At 40.4% G+C, this 22,117-nt stretch overlaps 1 protein-coding gene and 1 non-coding gene across 10 annotated transcripts in view; both read left to right on the forward strand.

The window, feature by feature from the left end:
- The window catches only part of fam49a (family with sequence similarity 49 member A), a 210,735-nt gene extending 204,999 nt beyond the window's left edge, over nt 1-5,736 (forward strand). For 5 of the 9 annotated variants that reach the window (XM_078213103.1, XM_078213097.1, XM_078213098.1 and 2 more), the window contains one exon: nt 2,729-5,730. In XM_078213103.1, coding sequence (XP_078069229.1) covers nt 2,729-2,798 — 70 coding nt within the window. In that variant the 3' untranslated portion in view covers nt 2,799-5,730. Of the gene's footprint in view, nt 1-2,728 lie in introns of all 9 variants that reach the window. The other 4 variants (XM_078213101.1, XM_078213099.1, XR_013497783.1 and 1 more) reach the window with 3 other exon arrangements.
- Nucleotides 5,737-13,228: 7,492 nt separating this feature from the next.
- LOC144494502 (U2 spliceosomal RNA) lies at nt 13,229-13,427 on the forward strand. Its single transcript, XR_013498073.1, has one exon. It is a non-coding gene; the product is annotated as a U2 spliceosomal RNA (small nuclear RNA).
- The last annotated feature ends 8,690 nt before the right edge of the window (nt 13,428-22,117 follow it).

Consider the following 22,117-nt stretch of genomic DNA (forward strand, 5'->3'; position numbering starts at 1 on the left):
GAGTTGGAGACTTGGGACTTACCTGAATAGTTACCCAGAAAATATTAGCCAGATTAAAACCTGCTGGAACACCTGAGAAATGACAGAACTGACCCCCTCGCCCAATCACCCAGCCTGACCCACCAACTGTCCTACCGACAAGACCTGACTATCCACCCCCCCTCCCAAATCTGATCTGACTACCCTCCTGTCCCCTTCCCCCCGCACTTGCCAACTTCTACCCATTCATCCATTCACTAACATTCAAACTGGACCTTTAAACTTCTGGTTCCATAAATGGTGTCCTGTTTTCCCCCATCCTTGCTAACTCTAATCCACTATGCTGGAGCTGTCCCAGGCATGCTGCACCCCTGCAAAAGCTGGACTTGGAAGCACCCAGAAGAAAAGGGGAGGAGTGTCGAGTCGGGAATGTTTGAGCTGAGAGCAATCCGATGTAGTTCTGAGCTATAGTTTTTTTTAAGATGCAATATTAAGGCGCACTTGTACAGTTTCTCACTTTTCCCACAGCTGAATCAATGTAATTTGCTTTATCGTTAGTTGCTTTATACTCGTATCTAATATCTAGCAGTTCCATACAGTTTTAGCCCTTGGGCATGTAAATGATCACATCTCAATTTTTCCATCATATGTAGTTGTACTGATGCATTTACCTGATGAAACCCAAGTCTGACTTTAAGCAAAGCTATCCTTCATTCTAAACTGTTGCATTCAATAGAGTTCCATTGTAGTAACTCAACCTTCTTTTCAACAAAATCGTAAAATCATTCCTACCAGCTTAATATATAAGAACTGCACACAGCATTTCAGATTGAGTGTTTCTTTATCTTTCCCCTTTTCTCATCCTTTATCGCTAAAGGGCAGCCTTGAGTGCACCCCTAGGACTCCTTTAAGCTTACCATAGCCAATGTACTGGGGAAAAATGTGGTACAACAATATTGTGTATATTGTTGGAGGCAAAATTTAGGATTGAACTTCATCTGTGAGGTACATGAGAGTTCTAAAGGGAATAGCAGTTTCAGGGATGACAGGACGTACCTTGCTGAATCTGCTAGTATTTGCTTTAAAGAATATGGCTTGATTCACGTCCAGCAGTTAGTGATATTATATGATGCATTTTGCATATCAAGTTTTGAGCCCATTTGAAAACTCAGGCTCCTGGGTTTCACTTGTAGTATATTGAGAAATATGGTGAACATATCTTGAGATAGGCAAACTGCAGACTTTCATCCAGATTAAGATGCAAGTTGTTCCAATACACATCCAGTTTTAAATACAGTAGTGATATTGCTGAATTTTTCTGCTCGTTTGAGATAAAAATGTTTCTGTTCAAGAATGGAGCACTTTCTTAATTTAGGTGTCCACGGGCAGCGTTGCACACACACTCAGGACAGGTATTACATATGTTGGGTGGAATAAAATCGAAAGGAAAAGTAGGAAGGGCGATGGTGGAGTGCCTGTCATCCTCCTGTTTCCGTGCGTTTCCCTGAGTGGTGGGAAGATTGAGCCAGCTTCTCACCCAGAGGACAATTTGAAGCTCTTAGGTGACCAATTAAAGGCCACAAGAACCTCTTTCTGCTGTCACTTGCAACCCAATGAGACAGGGACCCCCTCCGCCACATGGGCAAATCCCATCCAGTAAAAGTTGGCAGCCTCGCTGCCAGTGGGTGAGGGGGTACGTGAGCACCTGTCGCCCATTAGGGGCCCCATGGTGACAATGTCAGTCCTTGTGAAAACAACCTCCTGCCATTATCGACCAACTGCCCTGGCCACCTCTCCCAGTGATGCTTCTGGGATTGAAGAGCTGCGGCCTTCAATTGAGCAGCAGTTTTGGAGGCAGGAATTCCAACCTTAAAGGACAGCAGCCCCAAAGCCTTGCAGTCAATTGCCTGATTGGCATAAAGTTGGATTAGGGCCCCGGAAACAGCCAGGGCAGGGTTGGCCCCAGCCTTTCAGCCTGTTTAATGCAGAGCAATATTCCTTGGTATAGAAGTTGATGAGTCATCTAATTGATTTAAAATCATTAAAGGGATTGAATGGGCTAAATCTTTGTTGGGTAGTTCTGCAGCCAAAGCATGTTGGTGGAATTAAGGTACAGATCAGACATCGATAGTATGCTGGAACCAGCTTGAGGGCCCTGCGCCAGTTTTTATGTTCTTCAGCCCTGATCTCTAGAGGGGCACCCTGCTGTATAGAATTCCCTTCCAGAACAGCTATTTCTTGGTATCCCATCTGTAAGGGATTATCAACAGTTTTGTTTTAAAGTTGATTTAAAGCCAGACTCCTTACATTAATGAACGTTGCCATAGCCTCGTGTCTTTGCTGGTGGTTTACTTTTGAATCATTTGATATTTATATTGCACCTAATGTATATCCAAATTCTATTTAAACTTTGGCAAAGATGTTTATCAATGTAAAAAGAAATTCTGGAATAAATGGAAAAATAGTTTTTGATGAAAATTAAGGTGTCCATATTTTTTCGTATTTTAGTAAAATCCCTGAGAACTTTACTGCATTATATGTTGTTTATTTATGTGCTGCAGTACTTCCCATAGGAAGAAGAGAAAATGCTAAATGTAAAAATTTATATTTTAGTTCCCAGTGCTGCAAAGATATGAGCACATCCTCACAAGAGTAACAACTGAAAATCTTGGCTTGCTAAGCATTGTTTTGTTTACCATGGTTGGTTGATTTGTTGAATAAGATGAATATATTATTGAATATTTCATAGGTACACCACAAGACACCTGAATGATGAATCAGCATCCAAACAGATTCGGACCATGCTTCAGGTTCAGTAACTCCTTGGGCAAGAGGATCTCTGTCCTGACCTCAGAAGATGTACATGTTTACATAATTTAATACAAGTTGGTGTTAATACTTATTTGTCTTATTTACCATAACCATTCCCTCCTCATCACTTAACGTATGAAGAAAGACCTTTATAATAAAATTGGTGAATGGCAATTTTGTTTTTTATTTTTACATAGCATAATATGAAGCATACCTGCAGCCTTATATTTGATGTTGCAAAGTGCAGTTTGTTTTTGGCAGAATTGATGTACAATGCTGTTTTGCTCCAGTATGAATTTCTCTATATTACTATAAGATCTGGTACATCTGCTAATCTTGTAAATTTTGCTAGTGGTTTAGTGTCTTAGCATTCAGGGAAACAGTTCTTACTGTGACAAAGATCAACACACAAGCTTGCAGATTTTTCAAATTGTCTTACATGTGTTTGGTCAGTCAGCTACTATGGGCATAGATCATCGAGATCTGCACCTAGTTCCATCTGGTGCTCATGTTTGGTTGGAAACATGCTTTTGAGCTTTGAAGAGATATCATCTCTTTCACTAGCCTGCAGCAAGGAATTTAAGAATTACTTTTACACTCTCCCAGCGTATCTGTCATTAAAAAAATGAACAGAATATGAAATTTTGAAAAGGCAGTAACATTAAAAAGCCATACCATTTTAATTGCATCATTTCTGTGCTAGCATTTCAAATCAGGCCATTAATGGATTACAGATCTTTCTGAGCTTCACAACACGTAAGTAAGATTCTAAGTCTAGTCTGGACTTAATGGGCATTTTAAATATATCAAGTTGTGCATTTCCCATTATGTGCACTTTCAGTTAAGCAAAAGGGGGAATACAATATACATGCAAAAAGATAAATATACTTGATGAGCAAGAGGTAACATTGGCATAAGGTCACATGCTCTTAGATGAATGTAATTTCAGTCATTGCCAAATATGTACTACAAGCTGATAAAATCAATCTTCTGCCCAAATGTTATATAGAAGAGTGTTACAAAGTATTATTTAAAAAAAATCATTTTAATGATTGAGGGCAAATATTAAATCTGGAATAATAACTGCAAAAAATAACTAGGGGAAGTAAAATGAAAGTAAGGGAGAATGAACAAATTAACTTTAAGGGAAATGATATAGGCCTATAAGAAGAGGGTCTGTTTCTTTAACTCCTTCACTGGTGCAAAACTATATTTCTATTTCAGCATATTTTTTATACAAGCAATAAAATTTCATGTGTTGCATTCTGTGAATGAAGTACACATAAATTAAATGCAATTTAATAAGAATTATAACATAATCTATCATACCTGTATTCTGCAAATAGGGAATGTGTCGCAGCAACCCATATAGTAATAGTTGTTTCCATAAATGTGGCTGAATGAATAATCCACAGTTGATGAAGTCATGAATAGTCAGCATCATGTGTGAAAGTATAAATTATAGTACATCCGAGCCAACGATGTATTCTATTTATACCACAGGTTTACCATTGTTAAATTTAAAAAATAATTGTATCTTCTTTTATTAGGGTAACAATGGTAGTAGGGATTTCAAAGGCTGCCTATTTGGTCATGCAAGCTGGCTCTCATCTCCTTGAAGAGATGACTGGCCACCATCATGAACTGAAGAAAATATCCTTGGACCAAGTATGAATTCCCCTCTCCAAGCATTATATTTTACTTGCACGTTATACTTTTGAGATTCTAACTCAAATAGCCCTTTATCCTTCTGAATATATTTTTAAAATGAGAGCAAATTTAAAGTTTGCTGGTTTGATTTTTATTGGCGATCTAAACGCTCAAACTCTTTAGTGTGAAGCATTGTATATGTATATGAGGCCTCTCCTTTACATATGGAGTAACTTGCAAAGAGTATAAGGTTGGAGTTATTTGAGTATTAAAATTTTATAAGATTTTTACTTAAAACACAATTAGAAAATGAGTTACGAATCTAGAAATGTTCAGCTATTTCCATTGGAAATAAGTATTTTATTGGGAAAATGGCAGCAGAGTTGCCTGGACCAAGAGTGGTAGTAATGTAGGTCCAACTCTAGCAATTAATGTTGCATACCTGTGGAAAAATGAAAATATTTTCATGGATTGTTACCAACACCACTGGTACAAGTTAACACTTGTATAAATAACCTACAGAATTTAGTGGCAAAGTGGCGAGAAAGTGAATTACATCAGATTGTATCCATTTGGCAACGCGACGTTAGGTGCCTTGAGAGCTCTGCCACTACAATTTGATACGGTTTAACACTGTGACCGATTTGAGCCAGGTGAATACTACTGCAGTGTAAGATATCAAAAAGGACTCAAGGTCATTGTATTTTGTAGTAGTATGTGGCATGGGTTTAATTATGATGTCAGATTCAAGAATATCCCTATTAAACAGGCAAACATTTTACTTGTAAGCCCATAGAGTTTCAATTCCAGTACTAATGAAATATAACTATCATAGCATTTATTTTGTAGTGCGGCCTTTAATTAAAGTTGCAGAGTTGCAAGCACAGTATTAGAAAGTCAGCAACTTTGTGAATACATGATCATCACATTATAGCATTAAATATAAGTTTCAGAGGAATTATTTGGCAAAATTCTGTTTTTGAATGGTATTTTAAATGCACTGGAAAATGGAAATGTGGCTTAAATGCATTCCCCAAAGAAGTAATATTGCCACTTTAAACTGTAAAGTTGGGACATTGGTTTAAAGATCAAACCTTTTAAATGGTGGCAAGACACTTCAGTTCCATAGTACTAAAACAGTGTTCATCCTAGGTGAGATTTGCTATTTTATTCCACTATGATTTATTGTTGCAGTTTAATATGAGTAATAAAAGCTTTGATATTGTTTGTGACACATTGTATATTGCTGTGTATTTTGAATTCTAACTTAAAATGGATTAAAAACAATGAGAAATCAATTTATCTTACTGCTGTCCTTCCTTAAAGCAACATGAAAGTATCACACTATATTATGGGCATTCTTCTTCAAAAGTCAGGAAATTTGCAAATTCAGAGTTTAGCCTACTAAAATACCGATTTGACAGACTGGATTCTTTAATTTCATTTTTCCCTTTTTGCAGAGACAATTACCATGTTCAAAACCAGCTTTTATTTTGCACATTATTTTCATTTCACATAAAAATAAAACTATTAAATGCTTTTGTCGTCTAAATGACCTAAAAATGAGTTAGTATTACATGCACTGCACAAAAGAAATATTGGTCATTGGTTTTCTAATTGCAGCAGAAATCTGACAGGCACTCATTGTAAAACTTATCTGAAATACTTGCTAATATGTCACACAGAACACATGTTTGAAGTGAACAGCAGGCAGGTCAGCATCTGAAAGACAAAGTTAAAGTCACAGATGGTGCCTGAATATATTTTTAGCAATGCAGTCAGGCACATGAATAGAACCCTCTTTTTAGACAGTTTATATTTGTAAAATGTGCAAAATAATAGCCAATTTTGGTGAGTAGCTTTCTTCACCCTGTTTAACATTGGGATACCAAAAGGCACATGCCCAAGTGACTGTGGCGCCTAGCTGAAACAGGCATTAAGCCTCTTGCATTTGTCAATGAGTGATCTAAGACTCGTTTCAGAATCCTGCATGAAATTGCTTGGCAATTAGGATAACTGGCTCAGGCCATCCCCTCTCAGGATGCTTCAGCAGTTCCTGCACTGCACAGCAAACCTCAGGAATCCACTGCACAACATTTTTCATTCAGCCCAAGTCGGAAGGCTGGGCCAGAAATGTGCAGCTCCATCCCAGTGTAAGTCAACAGGAGTAGAATAGCAATCGGATTGTGATTGTCACTCCTCGGAAGTTCTTGCCTTATTGTCATTTTTTCTTCATTGCTGGGTACAAACTCTGGAAATCCCGACCTAAGAGCACTTTGGAATACCCTCATCACTTGGGCCGCAGCAGTTGAAGAAGAGATAAGCAATAAATGTTGGCCTTGTCATAATCTAAGAATGATACTTTTAAAATAATTGGTGTCAGACAACCGACGTTGGAGTTCAGGAACTTTTATTTTATTGACTCCATCACCAACCTCTTCAGGCTTTAAAGTTAATATTCAGACTTCCCTTGCAATCACAAAACAATGACCAACTTTAACATTCCTTAGCATTATTGAGGCCTGCTCATGCTGACAGTACTAAAGTTGTCAAAAACATGTGACAAATATCTATTTAGTTTCAATTGTAGAGTATAATAGTGCCATTGAAAAGTGACAGTCCTCAAGTAGCACTTCTACACTGCAACCTGTGGAATTAAGTACACACACTGTTGTGTGTTGACAAGCCTATTTTTTCAATAAAGAAATTTGATAGTTAAACTGCTACTGACCTTTAGCTGCTGCAAGTAAAATAGCAAAAAGTTATTTCATTGAAAGGATGTAAAATAAATTGAGATAACTGAAAATTTAACATGTTAATTCTTTTGTATTTGTAGGATACACTTGTTACCACTTTAATGAAAATCCTGAACTTTTTTAGTAGATTGCATTGATTTATTCTCTGATATCACTTCTTAATATCATTTCCTGGAGAATTAAATGCAATCGCTGTTTGACTAAATAAATCTGCTGTGTTTATGATTGATCAAATTGATCAAATACCCTCAAAATAGCTGAATATATAATTGAGATGTCACACAATCTTCGAACTGATCCGGTGATAGTTGTGCAGTATCAGAATTTGGAAATTGTTTTTAAACAAATAGTCGTACGATGTTATTTTGTGAAACACACAATCTTCCATTTTGTCGATCACAGAATTGTTACAATGCAGAAGGAGGTGCAGCAGCTCTCCAAATGAGCATTCTGACTTTGTACCATTCTCCTGCCATTTCCCCATAATTCTGCACAATTTTTCTATTCAAATAATTATTTAATGCCTTAGTTGAATCTGCCTCCACTACACTTCCAGGCAGTGCATTCCAGACCCGAACCACTTGTGTGAAGTTTTTTCTTTCATCACATTTGTTTCTTTTACAAATCACTTCAAATCTTTGCCTTCTCATTCTTGATACTTTTATTAACAGGAACAGTTTCTCCCTAACTACTCAGTCTAGTCCCCTCATTGATTTGAACATCTCTATCAAATCTCTTAATATTCTTTCCAAGGAGACCAATCTCAACCTCCAATCTATCCTTGTAACTTAAGTTTCTCATCCCTGGGATCATTCTTGTAAACCTCTTCTGCACTCTCTCCAATGTGTTCACATTCTTCCACGGTGTCCAGACTGACTGGCAGCTAACCAGTGTCTTGAATAAGTTCTGCATAACCTCCTTGCCCCTAATAACGGAAGAGTACTTTATGCACCTGTTAATAAAGTCCAGGATATTGTATGCAATATTAACTGCTCTCTCCACTTGTCCTGTCACCTTCAATGATCTATACATATATACACCCAGGTCATTCCTATGCCCTGTTAAGAACTGTATCCCTTATTTTACATTGCCCATGTTCTTCCTGCCAAAATGCATCATCTCACACTTCTCTGCAAATAACTTCATCTGCCACCTATCTTCCCATTTCACCAACTTGTCTATGTCCTTTTGAAGTTCCACACTGTCCTCCTCACAGTTTATAATGCTTCCAGGTTGTCTGTCAGCTGCAAACTTTAGAATTGTCCCCTGCACACCAAAATGTAGATCCTCAATATATATCAAGAAAAGTAAGGTCCCAATACTGAATCCCTGGGGAACACCACTACAAACCTTCCTCCAGCTCAAAAAATATCCATTGACCATTACTCTCTGATTCCTATTATTAAACCAATTTTGTATCCACGTTGTTACTGTCTCTTTTATTCCATGAGCTATAACTTTTCTCATAACTCTGTTGTGTGGGGCTATATTCAATGCCTTCTGAAAGTCCAAGTACGCCGCATCAACCCTCAATGACCCTTTATGTTACCCCTCAAAAAAAAAGCAGTTAAACACTATTTCCCCTTTAGAAATCCTTGCTGGTTCTTCCCAATCAACCAACATTTTTTTACGTGACTACTAATTCTATCCCAAATAATTGTTTCTAGAAGCTTCCCCACCAGTGAAGTTAAAGTTTTTGAAGATAAATTTTCATTTCCTTCCAGTGAAAGTTACTTTAAGGAGATTTTCCGGCCCAATTCGCCAGTCCCACCGAAGGCCCCTGCCCATAGCAGCTTCTGTGGCAGCAGGACGAGTGAGCCACGCAAAATGCCATAGACATCGGCGGGATCGGAAAATCCCACCGGCAGCCAATGGTGAGCCACCTCCACCACCAGAAAACACGCTGCACGGCGCCTGGAAAATCTCAAATCTCATCCTCGGTCTTTGCGATTTCTAAATCTCAGGACCCATTAGGCAGCGTGATGGATAGAGGGGTATTAATTTGTGTCCAGCAGCTAAATAGGAGTTTGCAATCTTGCTGCAATATTGAAAATCAATAGACTTTTGACAAATGTGTACTCTGTAGATCCAGTATTGAGATCAATTCACCTTATCCTGAAGTATTCATGCAAAAACTAAGTTATGATCATCCTCTATAGTATATTTCCTGCTGGAATTTCAGTGCATCAGATCAAAAAAGGTTTGGGACATTTCTCCCATTTCTCTTAATGTGGTGGCACAAAGGATGGCAGAACAAGGTCTGCCAGCAGGACCATGGTTGAATATACCAGCAGTTTCTGTGGCAGTGTCTATGATTTTTAATGACAATTTTTAAAAATCGTATTGGCACTTTCCAAATGATTGATATAGACAGATTGTGAGCAAGGAACTTTACAATACTGGCCATGACTGTGGAATTGGTTGACTCTCAAATACCCTCTGAAATGGCCTAGCAAGCCATTCAGTTGTATCAATCCAAGGGCAACTAGGGATGGGCAATAAATTATAGAATCCTGACAGTGCAGAAGTAAGACATTTGGCCCATCCAACCTGCACCGACAACAATCCCACCAGGCCCTATCTCTTACAATTTACTCTGGCACCAAGGGACAATTTAGCATAGCCAATCAACCTAACCCGCACATCTTGGGAGGAAAATGGAGCACCAAGAGGAAAATCATGCCGACACGGAGAAAATGTGCAGACTCCATACAGTGACCCAAGGCCAGAATTGAACCCAGATCCCTGGCGCTGTGAGGCAGCAGTGCTAACCACTGTGCCACCATGCCACTGACCAGCCAGCGATGCCCATGTCCTGTGAATGAATGAAAAGTTACCCCTCTGCTGCATGACAAGCCATCCTGCACTGCTGATTCTCAGAACCCTCATACTGAGATGTTATTCATAATGCAATGTAAATATAGCTACAACAAAAAATCAAGACAATATTACTTGTTGTATTGGGGCGATTCTCCCATCCCGCTGTGCAGCTCGAGTATATTAACTCAAGTCAGAAGAGTTTACTATGGTGTGGCATTTAAAAATGAGCATGAAAAACCGGCCTTGATGCTAACTGCAAACCTGGAAGGGAGCAAGGGAAAGAGTTTGTGGCCAGGAAGCGATCCTATGCTGCTATAATTATTTGGCTTCCCACTCAGTGGCCATTGATTGACGGCAACCTATCCTACTGAGCTGTATAAAGGGCTGGGGGGAGGAATTGATGGGAATCTGAGTCAGCCTCCCACACCCGTAAACTTCACCCCATGATGTTTAATATTCGCCTCTGACTCTTGGTATGCGCTGGGGGAACGAGCAGGAAAAATAATGTTTTGAGCTGAAGTAAAGTCTCGACGCCTTGTTGCAAAGAGTAACGTGCAAAGTTCTGTTAGTTTGATTTTGGGAACTTGGCATTTTTGGTATTTTTAAATAATTGCATTATTTCTGAGAAATTGATACGTATTTCAAAAGGTTTTAAAACAATTTACAGCATTTTACTAATAAAAGGGAAGCCCCGTTTAATTCTCTGAATTATTAACCTCAAATCAATAAAGTGCATCCACTTATAATGGGAAAGGTTCACATTCATTATTATTATAGGCGCTGTTAGTCAATCATTCAGATTAAAGGATCTTCCCCACTGGCCGGAATTCTCCGGTTTCGTATGCTCCTCCACCGCTGCCAGCAAGAATGGAGAATTTGGTGCTCAGCCAAATCCACATTCACTGCAGCGGGACTGGAGAATCCTGGCCATTGCCTTATAATCTTTTCAGATTATAAAATTTAAATGGCTAGGAAAAATAGTAAAAGTTAATTTATTAGTCACAAGTAGGCTTACATTAACATTGCAACGAAGTTACTGTGAAAATCCCCTAGTCGCCACACTCCGGCACCTGTTCGGGTACACAGGGAGAATTTTAGCATAGCCAATTCACCTAACCTGAATATCTTTGGACTGTGGGAGGAAACCGGAGCACCCGGAGGAAACCCACGCAGATACGGGGAGAACATGCAGACTCCGCACAGACAGTGACCAAGCCAGGAATCAAACCCGGGTCCCTGGCGCTGTGAGGCAGCAGTGCTAACCACTGTGCCACCGTGCCGCTTGTGAAGAATTCCTGAATGCCAAATGACCAGACTGGGTAACATATCACTAATAAAAGATAGAAAGTAAATCAAAATAACATTTTTCTCCTCAGTCTGCAAAAAGTAAAATACATTTTCTACCATCATTACATGTAAAGTGCAAATTTTACAACAGAATTGTTTTGCTTGCTTTCAGTATTTTAGTTAATCTTAATGTGTAGGCTTAATCTATCTCAAAAACCTGAACTTGCAAAGAACACTGTTCCAAGAACAATCAACCTCACTGGTGCTGATCCGAAGCAGAATCCTGCAGTTTGAGCATTTGCAGCGTGGGAGAATAGGTAAGAGTCCATCTTTCCACACACTGTTTTGGTTTTTTTGCCAAATGATTGGAAAGCAAGCTGGATAATTTATTCCAACCATTGTTTTTCAAATAGGTTTCAGACTTCAAACTTGTTATCAGATGTTTTATTTTTACTTCAGAGTGAAAATTTAGCTAAGAGAGATTACACCACTGGCATTTATTGTATTTTCTGTTTTTAATCCAGAATTCCAGCACTTGCAGCTTTTCCTTATTATTTTCATTTAGAATTTGCTTTTGTAGTTGCTGAGGGGATTGTGTAGGGTGTGCTCGAGTTTCCTGTTGCTCCGTCACCACTGAGATACTCCTCTCAGCTTTTCTATTTTGTCATGAAAGGTCATTTTGTATGTTCTCTTTAATTTTCTTTTCCCCTGTGAAAATAAGTACAGCTCTCCATAAATCTTCAAATTTTCTCTAATATTTTCTTTTAACTAGTTAGGGTGGCCAAAACAGCAAACAATATTCCGAATATGGACTCGGCAATTAGCTACATAGCGTTAAATACCTTATTATGATGAAATTAAATGACCATATTTCACTCAGAGTCATAAAACAAACGTGTTCTTGTGTTAACTGGATATTTCATTCCATTTTACACATCTTGTCGGCATTTTAAGTTATTATTTTACAATCAGAATTAAATAGAAAGTTAATATTTGTTCACCCATGCGTTTATCCAGACAAATTGATTATACTACAAGGAAAGGACCATATCAACAGTTTGCCTAGCAAGCATTATCCTTGATTAAGAGCAATAACCAACCTTGATTGAACTGTGTTAGCTGATTGATGGCAACTAAAGACTGTACATAATGCTTCACAGCCACTTCTCTGAGTGTTTATTGATGTATTTCATGAGCCTAATGTTACGCTCCACATCGATAACTAGAAAGTGAGACATTCTTGCTTTCCAGATCTATTTACAACATAGCTGTCATTACTGTAATCTGGCCCAACCAACAGTAATTTCATTTGCTTTACTGAACAAGCTATTTGTAGGTTATTATCACTGCTGACACATGCTGTGTATGAGAAACATTCTGCTGTCAGTGAGGGAGGTAATGCTTGGCTAAGGAAGCACTGTTGACCTTAATTAGTGCAGTTCATCTTCTCCCAACTATATTAGCTCTCATTGAAAACAACAGTCAGAACTTGTGTTGGTCAACATGACATTCCTTTCTAATGCATTTTTCCCTCCATGTTATCCTGCTGCTGGAAGAGTTAGATGATTTGGTTACAGACATTTCCTTGAGCATCACCAGGGTTTCTCTGTATTGGACAGTGTCCGTTTCACTGTTAAACTAAATCAAAGAAACTAAGGGACAAAGTGAAAGAGCCCCTGCTTTAAACTAGAACAAATCACAAATTAAACATAAAGCATCAAACTAAAATGTGATTAAGTGGTTGATAAGGCACTCCAGTCCCTGCAGTGTCTACCTGGCACAGAAGAGGGCAACGCTTCCAATTCTTGCGCCTGACCCAATTTTTTTAAAAGAGTAACATATTCAAAAGGGTTCCTTAAACTGAGCTACTTTTAAGTACTTAAAATTTAAATTAAATCACATGAGGTAAAAGTTTACTATTTGTAATCACTTCTCGGTCTTTTGGCTAAGATCAAGTGTAGTATCGACATGCTGTTCTTGGCTGAAGTCATTAGGTTATATTTTAGCTTCATTTGAAGCAATTTTTAAAAGTGGCATCTAGGCCTTTTGGCTAAGATGCAAATGAGATCAAGCCTTGGAGGAGGTGCAATGCCTGCTCCAATCAGCTTGGATCATGTAGAGCCCAAGACAGGAGGTGAGAGCCCTATCTTGTCAGCTTGGATCGGGAATGTCTCAACTTGTTGAGACTCTGAATTGGACTTGATTTGATTGAATTGAAATAAAAAAAATAAACCAAATCAAAACAAGTGAGGGACAAAAGAGGCTGCCCCTTAAAGGGATAATGCTTTCAACAAAAACAAATCGCAAATGAAACTTAAAACATCAAACTAAAGTTTGATTAAAGGGGTCAAGCAGGAGGGTCGATCGATATCCTCCTTACCAAAATGAGTGTACTACTTCATGAGCTTTGCTTTGAATCAACACAGCCCTGTTGCTGTTGAAGCATATGTCAGCTAAGGCGAGAATTTGAATTTATACTGTCTGAATAAGAGTCAAATGATGAGCTTGTGAAGTCGAGATTGTGTTGAAGTCTTAGTATGGAATAAGTATGGCATCAAATATGCTGTTAGCATGTTACAAGTGATCTCAGCCATTCTGTAACTTTCTTCAATTATTGATGATTTTGTGTAACTGCTGGGAAGTGAGACCAAACTTCATTCACTTAAAATTTGCATTCATAATGAGAATGTGCTGTCAAACTTGGAAATGGAGATCAAAATGGTACCAAAGTAAGAAGATGCTGTCCTTGACCATTCCCTAGCAACAGTTGACAGCTTGGCATTGTCCTGACCAAACAAGTTATTTTCACAGCATCTTCGCAAGTTAACAACATTCGCAAGATACAGAAAGCAAAAGTACTTTACAATGTTGAGATGAGGATCATTGGTTTAAATTTCCCTGTGCAGAAGAACTAGATCCTGAAGAATTTAGACTGTTTCACAGATGTGGATTTGAGCCTTAAGGTAAGCAAACTAAACTGTTTCATATGCCTTTTCTTAAAATTTGATGTAAGTTGAGCTTATATAATCAGCTAGGAATTCTCTCCTAAGGCTACTTCTTGGGCTATTTTTGTTCACAAACCATTCTATAGTCACAGAGAACATGTGTTAGTCTATTTTAAAGTGTCAGTGTGGTAATTTAAACCGATTCTTTTGCAAATATAATATTGCCTATTGCTTTTGAAGTTCTTTCCTCAGTCCACTATTATTAAACATAAATCTGGACTGAGTAATGGAGCAACAATGCCATCAGCTGAGTTGAACCAAGCCTCTCAAACATGGGCACAACAAGGGGATGCGATGGCCTAGTGGTATTATTGCTAGACACAAAATTGGCAGGACTTGCAGATAGTGAGGAGCATTATCAGAAGCTACAGAAGGATATAGATAGGCTGGAAATTTGGGCAAAGAAATGGCAAATGGAGTTCAATCCTGATGAATGCGAAGTGATGCATTTTGGTAGAAATAATGTAGGGAGGAGCTATACGATAAATGGCAGAACCATAAAGGGTGTAGATACGCAGAGGGACCTGGGTGTGCAAGTCCACAGATCCTTGAAAGTGACGTCACAGGTGGAGAAGGTGGTGAAGAAGGCATATGGCATGCTTGCCTTTATAGGACGGGGCATAGAGTATAAAAGTTGGGGTCTGATGTTGCAGATGTATAGAACGTTGGTTCGGCCGCATTTGGAATACTGCGTCCAGTTCTGGTCGTCACACTACCAGAAGGACGTGGAGGCTTTGGAGAGAGTACAGAGGAGGTTTACCAGGATGTTACCTGGTATGGAGGGGCTTAGTTATGAGGAGAGATTGGGTAAACTGGGGTTGTTCTCCCTGGAAAGACGGAGGATGAGGGGAGACTTAATAGAGGTGTATAAAATTATGAAAGGCATAGATAGGGTGAACAGTGGGAAACTTTTCCCCAGGTCGGTGGTGACGTTCACGAGGGGTCATAGCTTCAAGGTGAAGGGGGGGAGGTTTAACACAGATATCAGAGGGACATATTTTACACAGAGGGTGGTGGGGTCCTGGAATGAGCTGCCAGGCAAGGTGGTGGAGGCGGACACACTGGGAACGTTTAAGACTTATCTAGACAGCCATATGAAAGCATGGGAATGGAGGGATACAAAAGAATGGTCTAGTTTGGACCAGGGAGCGGCGCGGGCTTGGAGGGCCGAAGGGCCTGTTCCTGTGCTGTATTGTACTTTGTTCCTTGTTCTTTGTATTATTGATTCAGAAACTCAGCTAATGTTCTGGGGACTCGGGTTCAAATCCCACCACAGCAGATGGTGGAATTTGAATTCAATAAAAAATATCTGGAATTAAGAATCTAGTGATGACTATTGCCGATTGTCAGAAAAACCCATCTGGTTCACTAATATCCTTTAGGGAAGAAAATCTGCCATCCTTACCTGGTCTGGCCTACATGTGAATCGAGAACCCCAGCAATGTGGTTGACTCTCAACTGCCCTCTGGAGGGCACTGTCCACTGAGCGCCTCGGTACACTGGTGGGCAGTGCCAGGCTGACACTTCAGGGTGCCAGGCTGGCACTGCCCAAACACCTTCCCGGTGGGGCCTCAATGGCCTTCGGTTCTACTGGTGAGGCCATCATGACTGGTCCCCGTTGCTGTGATCCTCGCCAGAGAAAACCTCTCCTGGTGAAGCCACAGAGGCAAGTGAGCCCGGATGATAACGTCCCAGGCTCATTAATTCAATTCAAAACACATTTAAATACTATTTAAATAAATTATTCAGGCTTGTGCCAGAAATAGGCATGAGGCTGATCGCACCTGTTATCTGGTACCGGTAAGATCACAAGAGGCGAGAAATCGGGCGCAAATCTGATTTCTCAGCTCTCTCATTATCTTACTGGCTCACCCCACCCATCGGCCATTGGGGTGTAATGGTAAGATCACCCCCTTTGTGCTGTGAGCATTTTGTAGTTCTGCAAAATTCTTTCTCTGAAATAATCTATCCTCTTATGTATGATTCCTTTTAAATCTAGGACATCACACCAGGGCTAGGGACTCAACCACAATCTGACAACCTCTATTCATAAATCTCTTTCTGCACCTTATTAATTGTCCTTGAAGTATTCATAACACTTTCTCTCTAGGAAATCTTTGTTTAATTTTATTCTATTACATAATTGTATCTTCAGTTCTACTTTATTAAAATGCAAAATATATATCCGAAATGTCATCTTTCACTGGCCCAATATCGTACAGATCAGCTAATATTGTGGAATTGTTTTGTTCTTTAATGGGATGTGGCAAGGCTGGCATTTATTGCTCATTGCCCTTGAGAAGATGGCGGTAAGCTGCTTTCATGAAAATCTGCAGTCCATCTGGTGGTGCAAGTCCACCTGATGTGCTGTTCGAAAGGGAGTTCCAGGGTTTTTGTCTAGCAACAGTGAAGGAATGACAATATATAATTCCAAGTCAGGATGGTGAGTTGCTGGGGGGAGCGGAGAACTTACAGGTAACCGCTGGAGGTTGATGGCTGGGGATTTAGTGATGATAATGCTATCAAGGGGCAATTGCTACATTTCTCTCAAGAAAGAATGTAAGAAATAGGAGCAGAAGACCAGAGGGTCCATCGAGCTTCCCTGCCTTTCAGTCTGATTATGACTGATCTGAAGATTCAACTTCACTTTTCCCACCTATTCCCCATACCTCTTCATCCCTGAGAAACCAAAAATCTATCTGAACCTTAAATACATACAATGATGGGGCATCCACACCTGCTGGGGTAGGGAATTCCAAAGATTCACAACCCCGAGAAGGAATTTCTCCTCGTCCCGGAACTAAATGATTGGCCCTTATCCTGAAACTGTGCGTCTTGTAAAGAACAAGGTGCACAGTTTCAGGATCAGGGCCAATCATTTAGATCCGGGACGAGGAGAAATTCCTTCAAAGGGTTGTGAATCTTTGGAATTCCCTACCCCAAGGCATAAGCCCCACTCCTCCATTTTAGCCCATGTGTAGTGTAATATGACTGCGGGGCAGGCTGATATGGAGGAACCAACTTTACTTCCAGGGGAGCAGTTAGTCTTTCCATAAAATGCAGCCCCATGTCTCAGTGTCTACCCTATTGAGCCCCTTCACAATCATAGAATCCCTACAGTGCAGAAGGAGGCCATTCAGCCCATCGAGCCTGCGCCGACAATAATCCCACCCAAGCCCCATCCCTGGAATCCACGTATTTACCCTGCTATTTCCCCTAAGGGTCAATTTAGCATGGCCAATCAACCCAACCTGCACATCTTTGGATAATCTTGAATGTGTCTATGAGATCACTGTTCGTTCTTCTAAATTCCATAAAATATGGACTCAATTTACTCAGCTTCTCATTATACAACACTGCACTCATCCCAGTGACCAACCTAATGAACATTGGCTGTACTGCCTCCATTGCAAGGTATGTCCTTCCTTAAATATGGAGACAACAATTGCATTCAATATTCCAGATGTGGTTTCACCAAAGCCACGTACAATTGTAATAAGACTTCTTTATTCCTCGATTCCAATTCCCAAGCAATAAAGGCCAAACGTGCCATTTGCTTTCCTAATTGCTTGCATGCTATATTTTTGGATGAGTACACTCAAGTATCTCTGATCTTCTGTAATTACATGTTTCATGCCTTTTAAAAATATTCTGCATTCTTATTCTCATGACCAAAGTGAATAACCTCACACTTCCGCATATTATACTCCGTATGCCACTTTGTTGCCCACTCAACTAACCTATCTATATCTCTTTGCAGCAACTTTGTGTCTTCCTCACAGTTTACATTCCTAGCTTTGTATCATCAGCAAACCTAGATATATTACTCTCTGTCCCTTTGTCTAAATCATGCCATTTATACATTTTAAATAGCTGAGGCTCCAGCACTAATCCTTGCAACACTCCACTAGCCACAGACTGCCAATCAAAAATGCCCCATTTATCCCTACTTTCTGTTTGCAGTCCATTAACCAATCCTCTATCCATGCCAATGTATCACCTCCAAGTCCATGGGCCCTTAACTTGTGTAGTCATCTTTTATGAGGCAACTTTTCAAATGCCCTTTTGAAATTCAAGTATTCTACATTACTGACCCGCCGCACTTTTATCTATCCGACGAGGCACATCCCCCAAAACTCTGACAAATTGGTCAAACAGGATTTCCAGGTATTCGTGCTTTGCGTTTCTCTTGTTTGGGATAGTCATTGCCTGGCACTTGTGCTGTGCTTATGTTCCCTGCCACTTATCGACCCAAGTCTTAATACTGTACAAGTTTAGTTGCATATTGGTCCATACTCCTCAGTAGCTGAGTATTGTAAATGCTGCTGAACTCTATGCAATCGTCAGTGAATATCCTCAGGTCTGACCTTGTCATGGGGGCAAGGTCATTGATGATGCAGCTGAAGATGATTGGGCCGAACAAACTACCCTGAGGAACTCATGCAGCCATGTTCTGGGGCTGAGATCATTGGCCTACAATAACCACAATGATCTTCTTCTGTATTAGGTATGACTCGCAACAATAGGAAAGTCTTCTCCCATATTCCCATGGACTTCAATATTACAAAGGCATCTTGATGCCTCATACCTTGACATCAAGAGCAGTTACTCACCTCACCTCTTGAATTCAGTTCTTCTGTCCCTATTTGGACCAAGATCATCATGAGGTCAGGTGCAGCATGGCCCTAGTGGACTCAAAACCACCAGGGCAATGGTGAGCAAATGATTGCTCGTACGTGCTGCTTGATAGTACCATCAACCATACCGTTCAATCACTTTGCTGGAGATCGAGAGGAGACAAACGGGGTGATAATTGGCCAGATTAGATTTGTCTCGTCTTTTGTGGATAGGTGGATAGATGCCAGTGCTGCAGCTGTACTGGAACAACTTGACTAGGGGCGGAGCATGTTCTGGAGCTCAAGTCTTCAGTACTTCAGCCAAGATGCTGTCAGAGCCCACAGCCTTTGCTGTACATTTCTTGATATCATGTGGAGTGAATCGAATTGACTGGAGACAGGCACCTGTGATTTTGGAGACCTCAACTGGAGGCCAAGATGGATCATCCACTCAGCCCTTCAGGCTGAAGATGATTGCAAATGTTTCAGCCTTCTAAAAAGACGTAATATTATCCAATTCTGGGTCAACGTTCGGAAGTATGCAAGTCCGCAGGGTAAACGCATTCCATGCATTATAGGGCTTTGCTCCTGACTGATAATAATATATAGTTCATGTACTTTGGATATGACCTCCTCTACATTTGATTGATGGCATCCACATGAGCACACCACTAAAGCCTTATTTCTGCCCTTTTCCTTACATTTAAAACAATTTTTGTCCTCTGTCTTAGTATTTATGAGATTCAGTCAATCTCACTCTGTGTAGTATCACTCCCAATGTTTCTGTTTTTACGCAAAGCTCTGCGGATTCGATTCCTGACTTGGGTCACTGTCTGGGTGGCGTCTGCACATTCTCCCCATGGCTGCGTGGGTTTCCGCCGGGTGTTCCAGTTTCCTTGCACAGCCCGAAAGATGTGCTGGTTAGGTGCATTGGCCATGCTAAATTCTCCCTCAGTGTACCCGAACAGGTGCCGGAGTGTGGCGACTCGGGGATTTTCACAGTAACTTCATTGCAGTGTTAATGTAAGCCTACAGTGACACTAATAAAACTTTAAACAATGTGCTGTAGTCTTAATCCCACTCTGGCACTTTAGTGTAATTCCCATTCCTTATGAAGCTTTTGAAAAGCATGCTGCTGCCCTGTTCTTTTTATATCTTGCTTCTTGGCTTTTTAAAAAAAAAATCACTGACTATTAAACCTCCCAGGGCTCATATCCCAACTTATATGTCCTATTTTTCTTTCCTCACCATGTTTTCTTCTTTCCAGATCTCATTTAATAACATGCACTTGACAGCATCAAGTTCTTTGAACGTGTTAACTTCCCACGTGTAACTTTTCAACAATTTCTGTCACTCTGTTTCCACTACACGTTCACCTATACACTTACTGTACCTGTTGACCCTTCTACCTTTTCTTCTTCATTTGCTAACACTTCAAACCTCCCCGTCAATGGTATGTTCCTCTCAGCCAGGCCCTGAAACAAAGTGTCCAACTTCAGGAGTATAAAGCAACAATGAAATATACACTCATCCAAATACAAAATTCATCGATACTTTTATTGCATCACTTATAATCAAATTGTAGCAATACTTGGTCCACATTATAGAAAAAAGTATTCTACAAGTATTTAGATAAGTGCATAGATGTACTTTACAGTGTGTTATACATATATAATATATAGTATGCATGCAATGTCTAAATGCGTAATGTATATATCGGGCAGCACGGTGGCACAGTGGTTAGCATGGCTGCTTCACAGTGCCAGGGACCTGGGTTCGATTCCCAGCTTGGGTCACCGTCTGTGTGGAGTTTGCACGTTCTCCCCGTGTCTGCGTGGGTTTCCTCCAGGTGCTCCGGTTTCCTTCCACATTCTGAAAGATGTGCTGGTTAGGTGCATTGACCTGAACAGGTGCCGGACTGTGGCGACTAGGGGAATTTCACAGTAACTTTGTTGCAGTGTTAATGTAAGCCTTACTTGTAACTAATAAATAAACTTTATATATTTCATATTTATTTTTACAATGATTTTCTGTTGTATGAAAAAATTCTAATGCTATTTCATAGAATCATAGAAACCCTACAGTACAGAAAGAGGCCATTCGGCCCATCGAGTCTGCACTGACCACAATCCCACCCAGGCCCTACCCCCATATCCCTACATATTTACCCACTAATCCCTCTAACCTACACATCTCAGGACACTAAGGGCAATTTTTAGCATGGCCAATCAACCTAACCCGCACATCTTTGGACTGTGGGAGGAAACCGGAGCACCCGGAGGAAACCCACACAGACACGAGGAGAATGTGCAAACTCCACACAGACAGTGACCCAAGCCGGGAATCGAACCCAGGTCCCTGGAGCTGTGAAGCAGCAGTGCTAACCACTGTGCTACCGTGTCGTCTTCTGCTTTGTCTTCTTAATTGTTTATTGTTCCTATATTGGTTTCCAATGACAACATTTTCTATTCTACCATTTAAGATACATCATTATGAAACATCATAACTTGCAATTATATAGCACCTTCAACATAGTGAAGCATCTCCAGGCAATTCACAGCAATTATCAAACAAAATCTCTGACAATGAGCAACTAAAGTTGGGGCAAATGGGGTAGGTTTTAAGGAGCATCTTAATGGAGGAGAGGCAAAGAGATTTAAGGATGTATTGTCTGACTTTCTGGGTGGAATTTAATGCCTTCCCCGTTGTTGGGTTTAGGGGATCCTGCCGCCTTTCTGCCACTGTCCTGATTAAATACATCCAATGAATGCCTACTTATGGACCTCATCCTGTCACCACAGGTAATCATTCAGTGGCAGGCAGGAAACTCACCATGCAAGAATCCTGAAAAGCAAACACTGGTATGTTTGCTTGTGGGCTTTCAGGATGGGGAAGGTGGGGGTCAGTGGAGTTGGAGTTGGGGGAGGGGGGGAGGGCATTGGTGTTCTTCATTCAAAGGTACTCATTGCCTGACCTAGGAACACAGCATCAGGAGGGGGAAGGTGCTGAGAGTCATCCCCCGCCCTTGCTGCTGACCCCAATCTTCCTCCCATCATGCACCTGCGTCCATGGCGATCCTGGCTCTCAGATGGCTATAGTACTGGCTCCAGTGGAGAGATGCTTGTTAACAAGGTAACACTTGTTGGCAGGCAGGAATTCTGCTCCTTGGGTCCTTGATGTCGGGGAGAGTGGC

This window comes from Mustelus asterias, chromosome 5, assembly GCF_964213995.1.
Source record: "Mustelus asterias chromosome 5, sMusAst1.hap1.1, whole genome shotgun sequence".
Taxonomy (NCBI): Eukaryota; Metazoa; Chordata; class Chondrichthyes; order Carcharhiniformes; family Triakidae; genus Mustelus; species Mustelus asterias.